The sequence below is a fragment of the Manis javanica genome, chromosome 15 (genome assembly GCF_040802235.1).
Source record: "Manis javanica isolate MJ-LG chromosome 15, MJ_LKY, whole genome shotgun sequence".
In the NCBI taxonomy this organism is placed as follows: Eukaryota; Metazoa; Chordata; class Mammalia; order Pholidota; family Manidae; genus Manis; species Manis javanica.
The window spans coordinates 5,384,053-5,400,954 of NC_133170.1; the positions used below are offsets into that span (position 1 = coordinate 5,384,053).

The 16,902-nt window shown below is 36.9% G+C and overlaps 1 protein-coding gene across 7 annotated transcripts in view; it reads left to right on the forward strand.

Moving 5' to 3' along the window:
* CPNE8 (copine 8) overlaps positions 1-16,902 on the forward strand; it is a 165,081-nt gene that overhangs the window by 122,158 nt on the left and 26,021 nt on the right. For all 7 annotated transcript variants that reach the window (XM_037010073.2, XM_037010062.2, XM_073223160.1 and 4 more), the window contains 2 exons: positions 8,830-8,876; positions 15,378-15,559. In XM_037010073.2, coding sequence (XP_036865968.1) covers positions 8,830-8,876; positions 15,378-15,559 — 229 coding nt within the window. The remainder of the gene's footprint in view (positions 1-8,829; positions 8,877-15,377; positions 15,560-16,902) is intronic.

The following is a 16,902-nucleotide window of genomic DNA, read 5'->3' on the forward strand; positions in this document are numbered from 1 at the left end:
CAAGATCTGATTTTTATACAAAATATTCTGTGAAATAAAAATCTAATTTTTAGAAGTTTTTTTCTTTCTTTTTTTCTTTTTTTTTTTTTTTTTGGTTAAGCAGTACCATGCTTTTCCCAGAGCATAAGGTACATTTTATGACTTGAGGGAGTAGAGTTTTCTAACTAGAAGAATAATATCCACAAAGGAATTTTAACTGTGAAGTGATGAAAACTGATTGTCTCTTCTGGATGTTGACCCTGGAGTCATTATTTTTAATCATACTCTGTATATTTACCCCAGGGGATACTTTCTTTACTTATAGAGAGATAGCTTTAAATTCTAAAAGTCGGATGTAATTGCCTACTAGAGATGTTTATTCCCTAATCCTCAATCCATGGCATTGAGTATCCCAGTGATCATTAATAAAGATAATGCCAGATTGGCTCAAAGTCACAGACTGTTCTGAAATCTAAAATACTCCTTTAGGGTATCACCTCATTATTATAATTTATTATTACTTGTGCAATGGCTTACTGATCTCTACAGATTTGTAAAATACATATTTCCATATTCCCAACAACTCATACTGTATGTATCTGAGGGCAGAATCACAAATACCTATTTGGTTTGGTCTGTCCTTCAGTCTCTGGGTATCTTAAGTCTTTGTGAAACTCTTTATTCCCCTGCTAACACGACCAAGCGCAAATATCTATAAAGTTTCCACATCTCTTTGGCAGATAAAGGGGAAAAACAGATCACAAACTCTGCAGAGTCCCTCTAAGCTACCAGAATTTCATGTCAACATGAAGCCCTTGTCTATATTTTTATGACAAAATTGAATGTATTAGAAAGCTGCAGGTCTACAGACTGTCATTTTCTTTCTCTGAAGAAAGCCCAAACTCGTCCGGCTGGTCACAGTGAGCTGCCCACACTCCTATCATTTACATCCAGTGGTTGCTATTTTCTCTGGGTGTCTTTCTAATTGTTCATTTGAATGATTTGTCTTCTCAAAGAGACTAGCTATTTGAAAATATTTTTATAAAGCTGAACACAAGTTAGCCATTGAAAAAATATGGATTAATTAGAAAACCATGTTAAGCCTGACTTTACACGCTTCTCTCCAAATCTCTTAATGTAATGAAATGTGATGACCAAATAGGACTTTTAAGCAAAGAGAGGGAGAATTGAGTGAAGTGGATCACAAACCTCCGTGTCTGTATCATCACGGGCTTTATCATCCTGTGACCTTCCTTGTGTGTCTCATACCGTTCCCCGAACAAAACAGAGAGGCCAGGCTTTCGGCGATAAGAAAACATGCTTTTGTGTGGCCTCTGCAGAAATTATCTCATCTTAACTCTATCTGGGTTTCTAGTAACTTGGAAAAAAGACAAGATCAAGATTAGATACATGAGCCACTTATTTTCCTCACATCTTAACAGAAAAGGCAATACGAAAGAGGATAATACAGGAGACGCTTGGTAGGCAATTCTGGGGATCAAAATAAGAGGTAAATGTTTCTCAAAAAGTCAAGTCAATTGCAAAGATGTGGTTGCTGATAACTGAGGCAGTGCGTAGTAGTGGCCAAGAGTGTGATTTCAGCTTTATCTGCCTAATTCAAATCCTAGACCTGCCTCTTGTTAGCATAACCTATTTCCACTTCTATGAAATGGGAATAAAAATAATAATGCCCGTCTTGGAGAGTGGCCAAGTGGATTAAAGGCATACACTTAACCCTCTAAATGCTAGCTATCATTTTTCTGAGTAATTTCAGTTTGTTTCAAGTTCTAGTATATCTTATCTGATTTGATCATCATGATTTCATTGGTGGTAATTGTCCCAGTTATCAGAGACATGGAGAGAGAAAAAAAGCACATTCAAATTCACAAAGTCAATCAAAGTTCATTCTTTGTAGTTCAGTTCTCTTTGGTGGAAAACCAAGACATTCCTCCCATTCCAATCTCGGCCCAAACACTTAACCCAGAATCTAAAATTTGTCTGAAATTACAGATAAAAGGCTTATATCCCACTTGGAAGAAGTAAGATATCTTAGAGAAAGAAAAGAGATACCTACTTATTATAAGTTAATTTTAAAGGCTAAATGGGCTTCTTGATGCAGCTGATTTTAAAGATGGGTTTGTGATCAACAGACTCCATTAAGATTTTTTTTCCTTAAAAATATTTAAGCAAGTGCAGTGATGCTCTAAAAGGTTTGCCTTAGTTTTATATAATTGGTGATATGACATTGAAATATTGCTCAGGGATCCCATCCTGCCAATACGCACAGCGCTCTGAGGATTGCTTTTCCTAATCAAGTTTCTTATCTGACAACTGAATATGCATATCTAGCATTTTTTATAGTGCGTCTCATCGTGGGACCCAAGTGTTCTGTATTCATCAACTCAGGGGAGGGCCAGACCCTGCAGCACCGAAAGCAAAAAGAACTAATACAAATAAGGCCGTTCTGCCTTCTATAAATACATTCACACAGAACGTTATCACACCGAACTAAACCCATCTAAACTAAGATCTAGAAGAGATGCTTTTGCAGTGCATTCAAACTCAGCAACATGGCTCTGGCTAATGCTTGTTCTAATTTTTGCACGTGCAAAATTCACGCTTTAAAAGTAGAGATGTCCAGTTTTATCCTTTGAGATTGTGGTTTCATTGCAAGCTTAGGTTATTTTTCAAATGATTTTTTTTCCTCTGCTCTGCATTTCAAAGTCCAAGGAAACTGCACGGACGAGTCACCACTGATACTAGTGCTAATGGAGCCGAACTATTGACTGTTTTGTGTCCGACGGTTTGCGTTATGTTTCATGATCAGCCTGCACGCTTGTAGCCACGCTGTCTCTCTGGTGGGCAGTTGATAGGTTGGGAGCTGGGGGAAGAGAAACAGAGAAACCAGAGTGGCTGACTAAGGGCAGGTGCTGGTAGAGGAGGAGAATTCATCACTGACCCTGCCGAGATTTGCTGGTGTGATGGTGATATTAAAATGTAGACTAGTAGGGGAAGATTACATTATTGTTTTTAAGTTCTCATAGACAGCGCGCCCCCTATTGCTCTGGCTGGAGGCTCATTGCCCCATCCTTGGTACACCGCTGACTGGCACTATGGGAAGAATAAAGGAATATATGTTAAAGCATAGAAAGGACTGTTTCTTCTGACCCAACAGGAAAGGATTCCTATGCACCGGGAGAGGATGACACAGATGGATGAGGACATTAGTCCCCCGGCATGTAGAATATTCATCACATGCAGGGTTTTATTTCTAGTAATCAGAGGACTCCTTCCAAGTAGCCGTTACCTATATATCATAATAGACCACTGAGGCTCAGAGACTTGATAGTTTTGCAAAGCTAGCTAGTTAGGATTCTGGGTTTCAAACTCCAACCTGTAAGCCAAAAGTTCGTACTCTTTCTACTAGGCTTCATTGCTACCACAGCACCTACCTCACTTTAGTTCTGTATTTTTGGTTTGGGGTTGATATTTTGTTTGTTTTGATTTCATCATTTATGAGATATTTTCTAAACTGGTTTAAAAAAGATTAGTCATCCTGCATCCCTTCCTTGATGAGGAGTTCTTGAGCTGTAGGATCTTGTGAAGTTGTACTTTAGCACATTCCTAGTGCATTAAAAAATGCTGAAATCCACCTCCAAAGTCCACAGAAACCAAAAAGATTTATTGATTTATGAGAACTAGATTTAGTAACGACCAAGAATATTAGCATAAATAGTTGAAGAATCACATCAATTGTTTCTCTGGCTTCTTTTTGTTCTTATTTTTGACATTTAGCGATCCTTCAGAAATCCCGAGTGCTTGGGAAGGATAGGAAGGAGAATGAGGCAGGGGTCAGAGCTACAACTACTTCATGCACAGGGATTTTGTTAGAGGAAGCACCCAGGTGACCCCTTCTATCACGGTTAGATCATTTGTGCTGGCAGCTTGGGACCTTAGCAGCTGATGCAAAGGAGAAGAAACCTGACCTGGAAGGGTCAGGTTCTGAGGCACGACCTGAAGCTGGTAGATCCACAAATTCGATAAGCACCGCACCCTCCAGTTGTCAAGGAAATTGCTGAATTCAGGTCCAAAAACTAGCATCTCTAATGGTGACAGTAGTCATCATAGCCATTCACCCAGTGCCCACTGAGGGACAGGTGCTTTTCTCGTCCTCACAACAACCCCAAGAAGGTTTTTGTCATCCTTAACCATTTTCCAAGATCACGTAGCTGATGGGTGAAAGAATTTGTATTTAAATTTGCATTGTGCATCTCAGAGCCTGGCCTCATTATAGCAGATCTCACTTGAGGGCTGTTAATCCTGTGAGTAGTTGACGGGCACGGGAAGCAAGAATTTTGAAGACGCAGCAAAATTTCGAATGTGGCAGCTGCCTGTGTTGTCATCCAGGTAGTTGGACAACTTTTAAGAAAGAGGGAAGAGGTGGGGCAGAAATGGGTTCAGAGTTAGCCCACGCTGACCCGGAGCTAAGAGGGGCTAGGCAGGAGGATAGTGCCTGAGGCAGGTGACCAGGCGGTCAGGGAAGGTTCCAGAACTGAAGTGTGAACTGGACTGCACATAAGAAATCAAGGCAGGAGCATCATCTAGGAATCAGGGTGACAAGAAAGAGAGCAATGTTAGTCAGGTGTGTGTCCAACTGCATCTACAGGTTCTAAGTCCCAGCAGCTAGTGGATCTGACTCTGAATTTGTCAAGGTGAATTTTAAAAAGGATGGGGAAAGTGTATCTTTCATATTGTTAATGTTCCGTTTGTACAGCTGATACGATTTGAAGTCAGGAAGAAAGTAAAACAATTTTTCTGCACCTCCCCATCCCAGGAGTTAGTTCTCAGTAATTAGTTCATAACGCCAGCTGTGGCAAGGTTATCTAAGATGGTAGTCCTGGGTGTGTGCGTGTGTGTGTGTGCACACGCATGCATGTGTGCACTTGTGCATGCCCACACGTAAATATGTGTAGTTTTCTGGCTTGAGCATGTATACTTGTTCTCTGTGGCTCCTTGCTGTGCTAGTTTAATCTTCCATCTTGACATCTGATTTCTCTGTCATTCTCAGCTTTTGACAGAGTAAAATAAGGACATATTCCAAGTATGTATTTTAGTAGTAGTAGGACATATGCATGGAGAATTCTCATGAGATGTTACTACTAACTCATGAAACTTGTCAGGCATGCCTTTTTTCTACTCTAGAATATAGCACTCTTATCGGGTTTCTTGAAATCCTGCTCTTTTTTGTCTAACACATAAAATGACAGCTAAAGTAATGCTTCTTAAGCAAACTGTTCTGAGGATTTCTGTGTGATAGTTTTTTGAAAACGCTGCCAAGAGTCATCTTGTGCAAATTCAGGGTCTTTACTTTGACAGGTGATTGATTTTTTTTCTCCAACATCAGGCTTCAAGCAATATTAAAGAATGAAAAAGAAAAACAGGATTATTGATAAAGGTATTTTGTTTGGTTTATTTCTAGGACAAAAAAAGTGAGTTAAGAAGCCAGTCTTCTAAAGTTATAGTTTATATATATTGCTAGCAACTTTAAAAATTTTTATTAGTTAATATTTTCAAAATACATAGAATGTCACTTGGTATGTAAGCATACATGGTAATAGGAGTGGAAACTCTTGGGAATCATGGGAAAGAATAAGGGGTTATCTGCAGCAAATGCACAGTAGAGTTTTAGGTTTTGCTGTTGATTATGAATTCAGTGAAAACTTCTCTGCTGTTTTGCCATTATTTTTAATAGTAGCAAAGCTGGAATTGTCAAGGGTAGTATTTGGTCTGCTCCTATTTTCTTAGCACAGTGCTTGGCATTCAGAAGATGCTCAATAAAAAATCGTTGAACTGTAGTTTTTTAAATGGAAAAATCCATGTGGTGTGATAATAGGCTGAGACTGTTAGAACCATGAAGTGTTTTATGTAATGAGTCGTCATATTTCTCATCTGACTTCCATACTGCTGGTTCTGAATAGTAAAGGAGAGAGATTCTTTCTGACATGTAGAGTGAAGCAAAGAATTAATCAAATCTTGATGTGTTAACCACCAGATATGTATCAAGGATTCTGTTTTACTTGCTGAGATTCTCTGATACGCCACAATTGCCAAATGGCCTAAGTTGTGGTTTAGTGCTGAACGCACCCATCTTTCCTGTTCAGTCTGGGAATGTCCTAGGCTTCAAAACTTCAAAGGGTTTCCTGGAACTGCCTCCCTCTCTCCTCACTCTTCCTCTCTCCCTTCCTTCCTTCCTTCCTTCATTTCTTTCTTCTTTTCTTTTTTTTAACCCTTTGTGATTTTCTTTTACCTCATCTACTTGGTTTTGCAATTCATTTTGTTGAGCTAACTAGAGGTTTCAGTAAGGTCTGATAATATCTCCTCTCTTATTCTCATCTAAGTATAGTTCTTCAGTGCATAGTCATACCTTTTCTTTGTAGCTTGGCTAGGCACAGCTTTAGCTTTGAAAGGACCTTTGGATCTCAGATTAGGGCAGTTTTCTATCTGCTTTTAAGAAGTTGGTGTTTATGCTATATATCCTGGGCTACTGTGGAGAACATACTAGAAACAGTCATGAAAAGAATGCACTCATTCACCCAATAAATGCAGTGAGGTTTCAATATGTGGAAAGCATCATGCAGACAATGAGAGAGTTGAATAAGAGTGTCACAATAAGAGAGGTTGAATCAAGACAAGGTGTCCACACTCTTCAACCTAAGGGACCTTGAACCAAGAGTCAACTCCTATATTAGCCCTAATGATGTGCTTAAAAGAAATAACTGTTCTGAAAGCCCAGTGATGATTTTTCCTAAGGAGGTGTCATTTGAATAAAATAACATAAAAAGGCATTTACACCAATAATTTTGTTATTTACGTATTTGGTTACATACTTGGTTGAAGGACAAATTTGCCAAGCACAAGAATATACCTGTTTCTTTATCATTAAGGATTGTGTAGTATCATTTTTAGGTTTGCAACATAATCATCACTACCCTTTATTGTGTTCTTGTTACAGCCAAGCAGTTCACAAATATTTAATTGCAGAATTATAGTAGTATAGAGTGTACAAATATGGTCTTTGGGGTTAGATGTGAATTCAAATTCCAATACTGACATTTGTTACTTGTGTGGAAAGTTATTACATTTTGTGAGCATAGGTTTCCTTGTCTGTAAAAGGAGAATAGTGTCGTCTCTTAAAAATTAGTATGATGTTAATTAATATAATCTATGTAAAAACACATTTAAATGTATGTGTGTGTATATGTGTGTGTGTATATATAGATATATAAATACATATATAAATAGATGGGTAAATAGATAGAGTTCATGGAGTCTTTCTGTCAGTCATTGCTTTATCTCTGCCAGCTGCCTGCCCTCTGAGGGTTTTGAAACTTGTGTAATGTCGCCAAGTTACTTGAATTCAAACCCAGTTCTTTCAGACTCAAAACTTCTCTACACCCCCGTTCTAACGCACCTTACTACTCAGTATATGCCAGTCGCTCTCTCCTAGCAGCGGAATGCTAAGCGTCCTGCTGATGGTGGCTGCTTCAGTTCCTCCAAGGGATTTATTATCTCAGACGGTTCTCCCAATGTCTCACTGTATTCTCTCTCTCAAGGTTTTTAATTCATTTTTGTTCATAATGGTTAGTGTTGTTTCGAATTAGCCTATATTCTTAGCCTATAAACCCAATTTCTATCCTGTGAAAAAAACTACCATATAACTATAAAGAGGGTCTGTATTCGTTTTGACTAAATGTAAAGCACAACAGGGTTTTCATTCCTTAGGGGAAAAAAATGGGGAGAATTTATTTCAATACCTGAATAGTATTAGGGCTTTTCTGGATGCATTTTTAGAAGAGGAAAGAAATATCACTATACTTTATACTAAGAGGAGTACAAGGGACCCTACGCCGTATTACCCCCCATCAGCATCACCACCACTGCCACCTTGTAAACAGCAGTTCCAGACTTTGAAGGTTAAATCAGTTGCTGGGTGTCAGAAGTAATTTGTTACTAAAAATAATCTAAGCACTCATGTTTTCAAATGATTTACTCTTTTATTTAAAATTATTTTCCAAATTAAATATGATCATAGGCTATTCTAGCAATCATATCTTGTCACTTGTGTTTTTATGCCTTCTTTGGTGAGAAAGAGGTGGAATTATATACAGAAAGAGTCAGGGGTCTATCCAAAGAATGAATTTTCTATACAAGCTATCTCTTTGGTTTGTATAGAAAAGAAGAAAGGAAAAGTAAAAACTAACTAGTAAGATAATTTTGGGTAGCTACCATGTGCTGCAAATTTAAACTGTATATAACCAGTTGTATCTATATAAACATTTATCTGTCTCTCCAAATGGACACACATATACTCAGAAATGCTGTGATCACTGAGGGATGGATAGTTCAGTATCTGAAACACTTCACTTCGGAGGAAAGAAGAAAAAAAGAAATCCATATTTTCAGGATTGTTGGAAAGAATTAGTTTAAGGAATATTATTAAAGATACATGATTTTATCTATGCCATACTTTTGAGGGCATAATAATTTTACAATGATTATAAAATAGTTTTGAAAGCAAATTAGTAAGAAGTGCTACAGTCTAGCAAACAGTTTTTTGAAGTTTGACTTAATAGCGCCCTTAAAGGCACTATCTCTATTCCTGGCACTTTATTTTTATTTTACAGTTGTATGATTTTAAACGTGTTCTGCCAACTTCTTACCTTGTAAAACTGTGTGATGCTATGCTGTGTATAAGAAAACTGAGTGATGTTGAAAAACATAACACATATAGAAATCAAACTCTTTTCTACAAAGTTAATCATTAATGATTCTTATTTACTTTTATTCTAGAACGCAGATCAATTTCACAGTGGCTATTGATTTTACAGCATCAAATGGTGAGTATTATGACTATCCACTTGTTTAAACTATCAGCAATTCTGTGAAAAATATTTATTGTCATGAACTTAGATATATTATTCCTATACTTCTACACTTAAGAAGTGTTTTCCAAAAAGTTCAGTTAATTTTTCTTTCTTTTTATATTGGGAAATAATTCAGACATACAAAGGACTATAAGAAATATAACAAAATGCATAGTAGTTACATTTAAATTTGTTAAATATTGAAATATTATAATTTATTTCACATACTTTTGAAAAGACAATTAAGCATCTAGTTAGGCCCACTGTGTATCCCTGCCCCATTTCTTCTACCCTCTCTTCCTCTCCATACATAGCTATAATTCTGAGATGTGTCTAATTATAATCCCAATTTTATAGTATTTTTGTGTGTATTAATTTATAAAAATATAATGCAGGTGCATGTACCTTATGCAATTTGCTTCAATTTTACCTGATCATTTTTAAGAATTACTCTTGTTAACACATTTACATTTAATTAATTCATAGGGATTTTCATGTAACATCCCATGTGGGGTTATTCATCATTCATATATATTATATATATGAAAAAAACTGGTCTTTTATTTTATTTTGAAGTAATTTTGTTTCAAATGGAACAATCATTTGAATTGAGTTACTAGGAACATGAATCTCATTATTTAACTTTTACCAGAAGTTGCCATCAGTTTATATTTACCTAGAACTGTTTTTTTCCAAATTGCTTATTGTGTTTATGGCTCTCACATTTTATTTCCTTTATCTCACATTTCTTTCACATCAACTATCCCCTAAAATTTCACAAAATAATAGACATAGGTAGCAAAGCATCTTAGAGATCTCTTACTCCAACCACCCTCTTAAATAAATAAGGAAATTTAGGTCCAGAAAATCTTTTTCTAATAAATGCATCTTGGCTTGTTAGTACTAAACCTAGGAGTCGGGATGAGCAGCCCAAACTCTATTTCAGCTCATCTTGGGCTACATGTTTATACTCCACATTATTGCTTCAAGTTAATGACTTTTACTCACATGCTTTATTCAGTAAAATATGGAATATAAAAATAATACCTGAAATCCAAACAGTTTAAATATTATCTTTTGTTCACTGATGAGCATTAGCACAACAAGCTAAAGAGCAAGAATCTATTCAATAGAAAGACACAAACTACTAAAATTGACTTAAAAAGAAATAGGCAATCTGAACAGATCTATAATAAGAGATTGAATTAGATTTTTAAAAATCTACCCACAAAGTTTATTTGAGCAGCAGCTTCACTAGTGAATTCTACCAAATATTTAAAAAAGAATTAATACCAATTTTTCACAAACTCTTCCAAAAAATAGAAAAGGTAAGAAATGTTCCCTTATCATTCTATGAGGTCAGTAGTACCTTGATAACAAAACCAGATAAAGATATCCATAAATAAGAGAAACTGAAGATCAATCTCTTTTATGGATGTGGATATAAAAATCTTCAACAAAATACTAGCAAACTGAATCCAGCAACATAAAGAGAATTATTTACCAACCAAGTAAATTTGATCCCAGGAATGCAAAGTTGGCTTAATAGTTAAAAAGCAAATAACATAATATACCAAGTCAGTAGGAGAAAATGTAAAAACCACATGGTCATCACTTGATGCATGAAAAGCATTTGACTAAATCCAACACATTTACAACATAAAAGCACTTAAACTAAGAATAGAAGTTGACTCACTAACTTTAGGAAGGGAAAGCATGAAAAACCCATAGCTAACATCATACATAATGGTGAAAAGCTAGAGGCTTTCCACCCTAACAGGAAGAACAGATCAAGGATGTCTGCTCTGCCACTTCTATTTAACATTGTACTAGAGGTCATGGCCACAGCAATTAGGCAGGAAAAAGAAATAAAATATATCCATATTGGAAAAAAATGTATAAAACTATGTGCAGATGGCATAATCTTATGTATAGAAGATCCTAAGGATTCACCTAAAATTTCTTAGAACTTAAAAATGAATTCACCAAGATTGAAGGATAGATCAATATATAATCATCAGTTCTTTTTCTATATACTTTCAGTGAACAATCTGAGAATGAAATTAAGAAAATAATTCCATTTATAATATTATCAAAAGGAATACAGTACGTAGGAATAAATTTAACCAACGTAAGTGCAAAACTTAGATTTTAAGACTGTATTCAGAAAAAATTGTTGAAAGAAATTCGAGTTCTAAGTAAGTGGGAAAGTATGCCATTTTCATAGATTAGAAAATTCAAGACTGTTAAGATGTCATTGTTTCCCAGAGTGATTGGCAGATTCAGTGGAGTCTTAGTCAAAACATTGAAAGGCTTTTTGTAGAAATGGATAACTGACCCAAAAATTCATGCAGAATTTCAAGGAATCCAGAAGAGTTAAAGGAGACTTGGAAAAAAAAGAGCAAAGATTCACACTTCCATTTTTTAAACTTACTATAAAGCAACAGTAATCAAGACATTGTGATGCTGGCATAAAGATAAATATGTAGTTTAACAAAATACAGTTGAGATTCTAGAACCATGTGTTTAAAGTTAACTGATTTCAAGGAGGATACCAAGACAATTCAATGGAGAAATAATTATCTTTTGAACAAATGGTACTGGGGCAACTTTACAGCCATATACAAAAGAATGAAGTTGGATCTTTACCTCATATCTATACAAAATTAACACAAAATAGGTCAAGGTCTAAATGTAAGGGCTAAAATTACAAATTATAAAACTATTAGAAGAAAACATAGGGACACATATTCATGACCTCGGATTTGGCAATAGATTCTTAGATATGACACCAAAAACATAAGGAAAAAAAGAAAAATAAATTGAGATTCATAAAATTAAAACCTTTTATGCTTCACAGAACACTATGAACAAGGTAAAAAGACAAACTCCAGAAGGGGAGAAAATATTAGCAAGTCATTTATCTCATTGGGGTCTTGTATCTAGAATGTGTAAAGAACTCATAACTTAATAAAAAGACAAACCAATTAAAAATGGGCAGAGGATCTGAATAGACATTTCTCCAAAGAATAGAGAAATGATCAATCAGCACATGAAAAGATCTTTGGCATACTTAGGCACCAGGAAGTACAAATCAAAATCATAATCAGATACTATTTCACACCCACTAGAATGGCTGTAACCCAAAAGTCAGAAAGCAGGTGTTGGTAAGGATGTAGAGAAATTGGAACCCTCAAAAACTGCAATTGAGAGTCTGAAATAGTGCAGTCACTTTGGAAAAACACTTCGGCAGTTTTTCACGTTGTTACACATAGGGTCACCATGTGACCTTGCAGTTCCATTCCTAAATACGTACACAAGAGAGATGAAAACATACATCCACACAAAAAGTTGTACACAAAAGTTTATAATAGCATAATGGGCAAAACATGTAAACAACCCTAATGTCCCAGCTGATAAGTGAATTAAAAAATGTGGTCTATTCACACAGTAGAATACTATGCAGCAATAAATAGGATTGAAATATGAAGTACTGATACATCGACAACATAGATGAACTTTGAAGTAATTATGCTAAGGGAAAGAAGTTAGTCACAAAAGATCACATACTATATGATTGTATTTATGTGAAGTGTTCAGAGTGGGCAAATTAATGAAGACAGAAATGTAGAGTACTTATTGTTTAGGGCTGGGCTGGATGGAGTGATAAGAGAGTGATAGTGAATAGGTACTAGGTTTCTTTTTAAGGTGATGAAAATGTTCTAAATTTAACCATAGTGATGGTTGCACATATCTGTGAATATTAAAAATCATTGAATTGTACATATTAAATGGGTGAATTATATCTCAATGAAGCTTTTTGAAAAAGAGGCTAGTCAAGTGTGATTTTTTTTTAATACAAGGCTAGTGTACCTTTCTAAATATCAGATACAACTTTGATAACATTCAGGGCTTAAAATATTAAAAAACTGAGAGTTATAGCTAAGAATAAGGGCTATGGAATATGACTGCCTATATTTATATTCTGGTTTTACCAATTATTATTGTGTGATTTGGGGCAAGTTATTTAACCTGAATAATAGGTATAGTAAAAGTATCCATGTCATAAGTTTGTTGAAAGGGATTAAGTGAGATGGGAAGTAAGATGTTCAATACATGTTAGATTCCATGCCATTATAATTATTATTGTTATTAGTTGGGCCCCAGTGTCATCAAATTATTGCAAGTTCATTCTCCATATACATTGTTATCGATACAAATATGGTCCCAGATTTAAGGAGTTGACAGTCAGTGTGGCAATTTTTTAATTGCCAAATTTTGTGGTGCAGAGCACAAGAGCCATAAAAGTAGGAGAGTAAAAGACAGTAAGGGCTGGTAAGGGCTGGTGTAGACGAGGAAGGTTGTCTGGTGCAAGTGAAATGTCCGCTGGAGAAGAAGAAAATGAATTTCAGGACAGGGTGGCAACCTGAGAGGTAGTGATAGGAAGCATGATGTCATTAGTGGTACAGTGAAGGGATTGGTCTGGCAGGTGATGCTGGAAAGAGACAGCATCTTAGAATCGGTCCTGCTGTGCGGATTGGCCAGGATGTTTAGACAGGTGGGGTGTTAACGATGTTTTCATTTTAAGTACGGTTTTCTTAGTGAAATAGAATTAGGTGCCAGATTGAAACCATTGGGTAACTACTCTTCTTGTATTTGAGAGTTGTGTTCAATAACCACTTAGCCAACTAAAGATACTGCTTATCTGTGGCTCCAATGGGCTTTTGACCAACTGGCAACATCCCAACTTGAAACGACATGTCCAAGAAAAATCACAACAGACAAGTTCAACAGGCAAGGAAGGCTTCATTCAAGACTGTTACCGTAGAGGGCAAGGCTGTTGCGATATAGGAGAGAAACTGACCTGAATTCCTCCAAAACAGAAGGTGGGAGCTGTGCAGTGAACTAGACAAGAGTAGCGGGCATCAGAGAGGAGGTGGTCTGTGTGCTTCCGCCAGTTCTGTTTGCTAATTAGCACTTGCTGAAGTTAGCTGGCCACCTTCCCACAGAGACTAGCGGTAGGGGTGCTGTTTTTTCTTGTCGATTCCATTTCATTGGGATCCTCCCAGGTCCCTGAGGAAGAAAGACATTCCTGGGTTATATAGGATTTACATTTTAAAGGTTCAGAAAGTAAGAATTTACAGTGCCCTAAGGAGAGGGAGGTCAAGGGCCTATAGTCTTGGAGAAACCTTTTGTCAAGGTCAGTAAAGCTGAGGGGAACGTTTGGTCAGGAGACAACTTTTTAAAAAATTTTGTCATGTGGAACCAGCCCTTAAATGCGGGTAACCCTTTAGAAATATAAATGCATTTATGCAATGAATTATTTTTAGGCCAGAAATGTTCTGTGTATAATTATATGTATTATAAACCTAGGGGAGATCTCTGCTTTATGTCGTTTCTCTCTCTGCATCTCAAGTGCTTATTTATTTATTTTTTTCCTTATCAGAAAAGAACTATTCCCTGAGGCTCTCTTTCCTCAGGCCATGTTTTAATGTAGAATTGAGCTTTCTGTGCTGTTACAAGTCCCATTTAACTTTCCATTTCCACTTAAGAAACTAAATGGACTTTCAGGCAGCCTTTGTGCTAGTAATTAGGGCAACTCAATATGAATGTCAATGTGCTTGCGTGGTAGCACATATATTACTTTCTCTCTCAAATTCATCTCTATTCAAAGGCGACATCCTACATAGTGTAAGTATATTGAAAATTCAGAGCCATGTGGATAACCCAGGCAGTAATAACGGGAATAAGTTAAACCTTACATTTCTGTGGTGCTTAATTATTTTTAATCACTTCCTCCCATGATCTCATTTTGTTCCCCAGTAAACACTGTGGTAAGAGTTACTGCAGGCATTTTATAAATGTCCTGCCAATGGCAAGCCTTGATTTGGGGCCTTCCGGCTTCTGGCTTAATGTCTAATGAGAAACACGAATAATTTTTCAGACCTAGATGCTTAATTAGCTTGAATTTGAAAATCACTATGCTCTCCTCTTTTTAAGTGATTTCATTGGGATATTTCTCAAATACGGAATATATGTTCTGTGAAACTGCTTTAGGAAAACCTCACAGTTATGGAAGCCCATTAAGTCAGTTGTGTCCTCTGGTTACAAGCATAATGATTCAAGCTAAAGACACATGATTTTTTTTTAAACAAAACCACCCTAAAATAAGATTAACAAAAGTGCTTGTGTACTTCTGGAACTGAAATCCAAGAATAGCCTATATTAGGTATTAACCATGAGGAATAATTTCTGAAAAAATGTGCATAGGCTTTGGCACATTTTCTACATGCCTGTTAGAATGTAATAAATATTTCTACGCTAATTATCCATCCAAAAAAACCTATTTGACAGACTATGGGTATAGATAGAAACACATAATTCATTCTACAACAGATACCAAGAAAAGTGTTGTTCAAGAAAATCACGTTGTTAGCCTGATCACTCATGTTGACGTGTTTTTTCTGCCATCAGGCAACCCTGCGCAGCCCACTTCCCTGCACTACATGAACCCTTACCAGCTGAATGCCTACGGCATGGCTCTGAAAGCCGTTGGAGAAATCGTTCAGGACTATGACAGCGATAAGATGTTCCCGGCTCTAGGCTTTGGTGCAAAACTGCCTCCAGATGGAAGGATATCTCATGAGTTTGCTTTGGTAACAATGCATCATCACAAGGATTTCATGTTTTGAAAAAAAATACTGGGGTCCTTTAATATCAGTTTGCTGCGTATGCTTTGAGTCTATCACATAGTAGCTCTTGTGACTCTAGAACCTGCACAATTTCTAAAGCATTGATTGAGGAGTGTGATACTAATGGGGAAAAGACAGTCATAGATTAGCCATAAATCTACCTGACACACAGCTGACTTATAAATAGAGAGTCTGTCCTGGTTAATTATTGCCGCATAATAAACGTCCTTCGAAGTTAGAGGCATCTACCAATACAGTTCCATTATATCTATAACCTGTGGGTCAGGAATTTGAGTAGAATAAAATGGGGAATAATGCATTTCTTCAGGATGTCTGGGGCCTCTCCTGGGATGGCTTAGATGGCCAGAAATGGCTGGACTTTTTCAAATGGAGCCATATGTCTGGGCTTCATTCTGGCTATCGGCTGGATTCCCCAGTTCTTTTCTGTGTCATGTCTGGGGCTCTTTTGTCCCCTGTGAAGCTTCTTTGCTCATGTGTGATACCCACGCTAGGATGGCTGCACGCCTCCCCCTCCTTCTACATATAACCTGTCCAGGTGGTCACCGTGGGCTTCACCACAGTGCGGCGGTCCGACGGCAGTTGGGTTTTTTACACGGCCGCCAGCTTCCCCCAGCAAGCACTCTGCAAGGCTGGGACAGAACCTGCAGGCTCTGTACACCAGAGCCTTAGAAGTCCCGGAAAGTCTTTTTTGCTTCGCTTGGTCAAGCAAGTCCCTAAGGCCAGCGCAGTTTCACAGCAGGAAAAGGAACCTTCGCCTCTCAGTGGGAGGGATGCCAAAGAATGTCTGGCTGTCCTTCACCTGCCATCTTCTTAAATGCTATTTCTTTTCAAATTTAAAGGATGAGTTATGGCTAGAATTAATTTTTTTCAAATGTGAAGCAATGATTATGGTTGGAGTTAATTATGTTTTCAATATTACAGAATAGATATGACTAGAGTACATACTTCTCTAGTTAATATTTAATTTACATACATCGACTCTGTGTGGCTAGATCATATATAGGCAATGTATTCCACTCCACCTTCAACACCACGTCTGCACAGATAGGGCCTATAGGCCCAGCCAGCCTACTGTCACTTGCCCTTTCTGATGAAAAAATGGGAAAACCAATATAGAAATGGGTAGCTATCATTTTGGAAAAAAATTTAACTTTTCCTAATACACTTGCCTCCCTGCCCAACCCTAGATATGGCAGAAGTACACTCATCTGTCCCCAATATTTTTGTACATCTTCATTTGTTATTTTTATTCGTGTTACAAAAACAATTGATGCTCCTTATAGGGA